Genomic DNA, 8,204 nt, shown 5'->3' with positions numbered 1-8,204 from the left:
GCGTGCGTGTGAGAAAAATTTGGCAGTAAAAGCCCAGATTTGATTCTAATGCCACTATTCCATCATATACACTGATCTTAATTATTGCCTTTAATGACTTTTCCTCCCTATATTCTTTTGTATTATATTGTGTTATTTTATCATTGCCTATATCTATATGCAAAATATATATACATTTTTACATTTTCGAGGAAAAACGTTGGAAAAAAGGCAAACTTCGGTATAAAAAACCCACCAAAAATGTAAATTAAAACGTAGAAGAAAAAAAAACTCAAACGTGAAAAGCATCAAACGCCAACACAATTCTTGATTGGCCAACGGTGCACTCAAATTAAATGATTATGATACGATGATGACCAAACGGGCCGGTGGGTTGTTATAGTTACTCGCCCCGGGCAATCGGGCAACCCTTATAGGCTGTATTGATATTTGTTCCCACCCCTAATAACGACATGTAAATATGTACTTATATATAGAGAGATGTAAACAGTTCTTAAGTGAAGTGTATAAAACAGATTTCATGGTATTTCCTTGGATAAGATCAAACTAATAGGAGATGAATATAAATGAATAAGCATGTACAGGCAGAGGGATGTATTTAACAGAGGAACAACCTTTACCCAGCACATCTGAAGTTGATCATTGGGGGGCTGAGTTTTCATAATAAGGCATAGTAAGGACTGAACATTGCTGTGGATGTATAGCCTTGAGGAGACAGATTTCTGGCTGTTTTTGACAACTCGTTACCTGTAATTTCACTGACGGATCGGTGAAGTGGCTCCGAGCGGGCAGACTGTGTGCTTTGTGCCTGGAGTGATGTAAGATGCAACGGCAAATAAGCAAACAATTTATTATGGTTAATGATTGCTTAAAACAGAGAGGAGGGGGGGCGGGGGTGGCTTGACAGTATGGTGTCTCTACGATGAGGGGGGGAGGGGCTGACACATCCTCAGATTAATCAACAATGAAAACAATCGTTAGCAGTGCTACTGATGGTGCTGTCTACTCTCTGGAGACACATACCGATTAAATACACAAACTGAATCTTCCAATCAGCTCAAATACTGTTGAGAGGTAATATTTCCCAGCTTTCCCACTAACCCTAACCCCGTTGGTAAGGCAACAGTGTGCGCGTCCCCTCCCCCCCACTCTCCCTCTTGCTCCGACATAATTGGTCCATCCCTGGCACTACCCCTCATCTCTCCAAAGCCACCAAAAACTATAACCTACCTTGTGTATTTTTCCCTAATTGAAATGCCTAATGAGGTCCCAGGGGCTCCATCCCATTACCTCGGAGTTAATTAAAGCCTAAGCAGTGTGCCAAACGGTGAATAAAGATGCAGTGAAAGTGCAAAAAAGAGGAACAGGGTTCGGTGTTCTGCTGGGATGGCGCTGACCTGCTTTATTTTTTGTCATTGTTGTGGGACGTTATACTCCGAGACGGAGCAGATGTCTATTATTTATTTCGGGGCTTTTAAATTTTCATTCAGGCTGTTGCGTAATTCTGCTTTATTAAACATTAAACTGGCTGCCATACGCTAACATACAGCAGGTATGTTATGGGCTTTTATTTCATATACAGTGTGGCCACTGGTGGAAGAAGTATCCAGATCCTTTACTACTTTAGTAAAAGTACTAATACCACACTGTAAAAACATGCACGCATGCACACGCACACACACACACACACACACACACACACACACAGGCTACAGTAAAAATAAAAATACAAAGTTACAAGTTAAAGTCCTGCATTTAAATTGTACTAAAAGTAAAAGTACTCGATGCAGAAAAAATCTCCCATTGTAGAAAGTGTAAAGGATCCAACCAGTTGTGTGTTTAATGGTCTGATCATGTCAGCTGGACTTGTAGCTGTTATATTGTTGGCTAGTTTACTTTATAGTAAAACATCAGATTTTATAAACTAGAGATGGTCTGATACCATTTTTTGCTTCCTGAACTTGCGTATCGGCCGATACTGAGTACTGCTCCGACACCAGCGTGTCATAAATTTTATTATGTTTTAACAGTTGTATACTACTATCTCTGTATGGATGATATGATGTATAACAGCTGTATACTACTATCTCTGTATGGATGATATGATGTATAACAGCTGTATACTACTATCTCTGTATGGATGATATGATGTATAACAGCTGTATACTACTATCCCTGTATAGATGATATGATGTATAACAGCTGTATACTACTATCCCTGTATGGATGATATGATGTATAACAGCTGTATACTACTATCCCTGTATGATGATATGATGTATAACAGCTGTATACTACTATCCCTGTATAGATGATATGATGTATAACAGCTGTATACTACTATCTCTGTATGGATGATATGATGTATAACAGCTGTATACTACTATCTCTGTATGGATGATATGATGTATAACAGCTGTATACTACTATCTCTGTATGGATGATATGATGTATAACAGCTGTATACTACTATCTCTGTATGGATGTGATATTACTTCTATCTTTGTTGTCAGTCTGGCTCAGGTTAAACTCTTTGTGAAACATGAACAAACACAAACAATGAACGCCAAAGAACTTTCTTTTATTCTCCAGTTTGACAGCGAGTAATAACGGAAAAACAACATAAATAAACTACTTTAAAGTACATTTTCTTCAGGGTTAAATTACGTGGTATGAGATCTGTGCATAAACTCCAGTACTCACCGATACCAATGCCGGCATTTTAGGCCGTCTTTCTGATCCTGGTATCGGTATTGGAACATCTCTTTTATAAACTGTTTTGAGTAGGGATGCACCGAATCAAGGATTCGGCCGAATATTTGGCTTTTTAACAGGGTTAAGAATTTTTTTCCACTGAACCGAACTTTACTCGGCTGCTGCTCGTTAGCTAACGTTAGCTTTCTAATTTCACCCACCCAACATGCCTTCTGTAGTGGAATGGCTTCGAATGAAATGAAAAACGCCTGTCTTTTACTGTGAACATGTTACTGTTCAATATGTTGCAGTTTTACACACAAGAAAGTGTAAACTGCTTAAAAAGTTGTTTTTTTTTAAACTATATTGCCCAAAAATAACATGGATGCATGGATGCATTCTATACAACGATCTTCGCAGGTAAAATCAATGATTACTTTCATTGAATTTTGGGCGTTGTATTCAATTTATAGCATTTGAAAAACAAGTTTTAATGGTTTCAATGGACAGATACCAGTCTGTGATTCACTCAACATCCTCTGATTTTAACTATTATGCAAAAATAATTCATAAGTTCTGCTTTTTTTAACTAAAAAAATAGGTATAATGTCATTTGGATTAGGTTTATTGACCATGAATAAAAAAAGCCTTAAAAAAGTGACAAAAAAGTTTTAAAAAGCATCAAAAAAAGTTAATATTCAATTTAGACCCGGAAGGTTCATGGTCGACAGGAAGACAACACAAGGGTTAAGCTCGACGGACATGTTTTGCATCTAGCGTCTCACGTTCATCTCAGTAAGCTAGCAAGAGTACACGACAGACAACTTCCGTGTAGGCTACTTCAAAATAAAAGCACTTCCTGTGACGGTCTGCAGTAAAACTAAATTACTGTTAAACAAATAAGGTTGTGTACCTTTTCACATATCAGCTGTAAATCAAGTACTGTAAATAATGTAAATAGTGAGTTTTAATCACACTATAATTGACCATTTCCTTTAGACTGTTTTAAACTAAACAACATGATTATTTAAGTGCTTTAAACAAACATTTCACAACACCTTCATCATACACTGGTTAGCGAAAATTTGCCAAACAAAATTGTCACTAATCTGGCGATAGCGATGTGCTTTCCTACGATGTGAGAAGAGCATGTGAATTCAACATTAAGTTGTTACATTTAACTATTTTAGAGGCTGTGGATGTTGTTGACTTCATTAATGTGTTTACTGTGTTAATGGACTGAGAATGGGAGTAGAATTCGGTATTCGGTTTCGGCAGAATCTTAACCAATGGATTCGGTATTCAGCCGAACCCCAAAAATCTGGATTTGGTGCATCCCTAGTATTGAGTGCAAAACTCTTAATTTGCAAAGTAACTAAAGCTGTAACAGATGAATGTAGTGGAGTGAAAAGTCCAATATTTCTCTCTGAAATGTAGCGGAGTAGAAGTAGAAAGTGGCCTGAAAAGAAGAGACTCAAGTAAAGTACAAGTACCTCAACATTTGTACTTAAGTGCAGTACTTGAGTAAATGTACTTAGTTACATTCCACCACTGAATGTGGCTGTAATAAAATGATAGCGCTCATTAAATGTTCATTTCTAACACCTACTAAGGGCAGTTATCGAGTTGTTCAGCACTGCGGTCACCAGCGCGAGAATATGACTCCAGACCACATGACCTCGTTAAAAAAAAGACAACAACAACAACACACGGGCTGGTCCAAACGTGAAAAGACCAAGACGAGACATTTGCTTTTAAGAAACAATTTTAAAATGTTTATTTTAACATGTCAAAGAAGGGTGGGGGGGGGGGGGGGCACACACTCGTGAATTGAAAAAAAACGGGGGAGCCGGCTGCAATTATTGGCCAGTACTATGACTTCAACTTAACACTAACATTAATCAGCTTTTGGCTAAAAAGAAAACGTGTTTTTGTTCCTTCTTTTTTTTTTTTTTTTTTTTTTTTATATAAAGAAACGTTATGTACAATGGTTCTTTTATACAAGAGGTCATTTGGATAAATGCATCATCATCAAAACAAAAAGAAAAGAAACCAGTTCTGCGGTAAAACTTTACAAAAAAATACATTTTGTTTTCATTGAGAGATGGAGAGAAGGAGACGGTCAAATATTGACCAATAATATTTTCTTCCTTTTCATTACATTTATTTTTTTTTTATTTTTTTTTTTTGAAAAAAAAAAAGCAGTTCTAATAGCTATTTTTTGTAAAGAAAAGCAATATACAGCACAACACGCGGGACAAAAATGGCATTATTTTTCTTCTCCTAATTCACTCAGTCGGATTGTTTGGTAACCAAGGAGAGGGGCTGCGACTGGAACAGGGCATGATGGGAGTGAAGGGCTGCCTGATGGAAAGGGGAAGGGGGGGAGAGCATGGAGGGGTGCAGAGAGCTGAAAGGGATTGGCCGGCTGAGGATGGGCGTGGTCGAGTGGCTCCCTGAAGAACCAATCGGGATAGAGAGATGGGAGGAGGAGGAGGAGGAAGAAGAAGAGGAAGAGGAGGAAGAAGAAGATGTGGATCCAGAAGCCTTGCCGGGCAGGGGGAAGTGGTGGTGGTGCATGCGTCCCTCCGGTTTGGTGGTGAGCGACAGCGGCTGGGCCTGCTCCGAGTGCGTGGCGGCCGGCGCGGCCGGCGAGGCCAGGGCGGCCGAGGGCGTGGCGGGCGAGTCCAGCATGCTGCCGTGGGACGACGCCGGGCTGTCGCACATCTTCTCCGAGGGCAGGTACTGCACGCACTGCTTCTTGCTTCGGATGGAGAAGTCTGCGAGGAAAGAAAAGGAGAAGCGAGGACGCTGAATTATGGATCGGCTGCTGGCTGCAAAAATCTGGTTCACGTCCCTCAGGGCTGCCGCCGACAGACGCCAGCGAGCCGCTGTCACAACAGTGAAGACGATGGCAGTGAATGGGACAACGTTCAAATCAAGTTGGAAACACGTTGCAACAGGGAGCAGGAAAAGAAGATGTTAAAGGGCTCACATTATGCTCATTTTCAGGTTCACAATTGTATTTAGAGGTTATACCAGAATAGGTTTACATGGTTTTAATTTTCATATTGATGTTGTACTGCACATTGCTGCAGCTCCTCTTTTCACCCTGTGTGTTGAGCTCTGACAGTACCTAGGTAAGGACTACTAGCCAGTCAGAAGCAGAGTATGAGGGCGTGTCCTGACAGTACCTAGGTAAGGACTACTAGCCAGTCAGAAGCAGAGTATGAGGGCGTGCCCTGACAGTACCTAGGTAAGGACTACTAGCCAGTCAGAAGCAGAGTATGAGGGCGTGTCCTGACAGTCCCTAGGTAAGGACTACTAGCCAGTCAGAAGCAGAGTATGAGGGCGTGCCCTGACAGTACCTAGGTAAGGACTACTAGCCAGTCAGAAGCAGAGTATGAGGGCGTGCCCTGACAGTAGCTAGGTAAGGACTACTAGCCAGTCAGAAGCAGAGTATGAGGGCGTGCCATGCTAGCAGCTAGGCGAGCATTATAACGTGTGTTCCAAAGTGACCACGTTTGTCTCTAAAGTAAAGGCTGGACTACAATAGAGCTGTTTGGAGCAGTTTGTGAACAGTGTTTTCTGTTGGAGATGGTAAGTCCCTTTGGGGTGGACTTTGGACTTTTTCACTTTGTAAACATATAACATGCACAAAAAAGATATTTAACACAATAAAGGAAAGGGGAAAAGCCAAAAAGCATAATATGAGCACTTTGAACATGCTTGCAACCACGCATTATGTAATAAAATGTCAAAATGTGATAAATGTATACTTCCATTATGTAATAATCTGACACATTTTGTAAACCCTCAACAAAATGTGTAATACATTTAGTGATGAAAGATAATACTAATCCACTGAACAAATAGTTTAATTTTGAAATGAATTTGGAGTTGCCGTGATTCACGCTAGAATTCATAAAATAAACCTGACAATGTTCTAAAAAAAATGGAATGAAGACATCCGTTTTGGTTTGTTATTACATAATACACCACGTTACATGTTCGTGCAACCCTCGCATTTTGTAGAAAGACATTTATAACATATATCGGGTTCAGGTATTTCTTACAAAATGCAGCAGATTATTACATAATGCGTTGTTACAAAATGGTTTGCATTTTAGAGCTGCAAAGATGACTCGATTAGGAGTCTATTAAATGACTATTTTGATAAATCAGTCATTTAATATGATAAAAAAAGTCAGAATTCTCTGCATGCAGCTTTCTTAAATGTGAATATTGTCTAGTTTCTTCTCTCCTCTGTGACAGTAAACTGAATATCTTTGAGTTGGGGACAAAACAAGACATTTGAGTTCATCATCTTGGACTTTTTGGGAAACACCAATCCACATTTTTCACCATTTTCTGACCAAACAACTACTCAAATAATCCAGAAAATAATCAACAGATTAATCATCGTTATGCAGCCCTAGTGCATGCATGATGGGAAAAAAAGAAACATGACATCTGAATGTGCACTGAAGGGTGGAAGGCTGTCTTATTTTGGACACATTACAGCAGACATACCTGCCACTATTAGCACTGAACCTCATAAGCTGCTTGTCAACGTACAGAAGCAGGGAAAGAAGTCAGGACGTGTTAGTGAAGGAAAAGAATCCATGCAGGAAAGGTAGATCAACAAAACAAACGAAGAAAGGTTCAGTGTCGCAGAAACACAAAGCCCTCGCTACAGTTATCACAAGGTACCCCCAGGTTTCAGTTCAATTCTAGACTTGTTAAGACCTTTTTAATACCATTAAGGCTATGTTCACTCTTGGCATCTTTTTTGATAAGAAAAAGTTGAATAGGACGCTTTTGAGGTGAAAAGAAAAGCTGGCAGGGTTTTGGTTCCAAAAAGCAGCCGAGAGCGTCTTTTGTTGCTATAACAACAGCTACTGCTACAGTATCCTAGAGCGGTGCTAACGTTAGATAAAACAAAGTGGTGGAGAGAGCTAGAGAAAGAACAGAGAGAGAGAGAGAGAGAGAGAGACAGAGAGAGAGACAGAGAGAGAGAGAGAGAGAGACACAGAGAGACAGAGAGACACAGAGAGACAGAGAGAGAGAGACAGAGACAGAGAAAGACCGAGAGAGAGAGAGAGAGACAGAGAGAGAGACAGAGAGAGAGAGAGAGAGAGAGACAGAGAGAGAGAGAGAGACCGAGAGAGAGAGAGAGAGAGAGAGAGAGAGAGACAGAGAGAGAGAGAGAGAGACAGAGAGAGAGAGAGAGAGACAGAGAGAGAGAGAGAGACAGAGAGAGAGAGAGAGACAGAGAGAGACCGAGAGAGAGACAGAGAGAGAGAGAGAGACAGAGAGAGAGAGAGAGACAGAGAGAGACCGAGAGAGAGACCGAGAGAGAGACAGAGAGAGAGAGAGAGAGAGACAGAGAGAGAGAGAGACCGAGAGAGAGACCGAGAGAGAGACAGAGAGAGAGAGAGACACAGAGAGACAGAGAGAGAGAGACAGAGACAGAGAGAGACCGAGAGAGAGAGAGAGAGAGACAGAGA

At 40.5% G+C, this 8,204-nt stretch overlaps 1 protein-coding gene across 2 annotated transcripts in view; it reads right to left on the bottom strand.

The window, feature by feature from the left end:
* Positions 1 to 4,635: 4,635 nt before the first annotated feature.
* The window catches only part of tcf7l1b (transcription factor 7 like 1b), a 74,631-nt gene continuing 71,062 nt past the window's right edge, over positions 4,636 to 8,204 (bottom strand). For both annotated transcript variants that reach the window (XM_031305100.2, XM_031305101.2), the window contains exon 12: positions 4,636 to 5,474. In XM_031305100.2, the coding sequence (XP_031160960.1) occupies positions 4,987 to 5,474 (488 nt within the window). In that variant the 3' untranslated portion in view covers positions 4,636 to 4,986. The remainder of the gene's footprint in view (positions 5,475 to 8,204) is intronic.

This window comes from Sander lucioperca, chromosome 2 (genome assembly GCF_008315115.2).
Source record: "Sander lucioperca isolate FBNREF2018 chromosome 2, SLUC_FBN_1.2, whole genome shotgun sequence".
In the NCBI taxonomy this organism is placed as follows: Eukaryota; Metazoa; Chordata; class Actinopteri; order Perciformes; family Percidae; genus Sander; species Sander lucioperca.
Note: the sequence above shows the minus strand (reverse complement) of the source record. Positions and strands in the feature narration are given on the sequence as shown.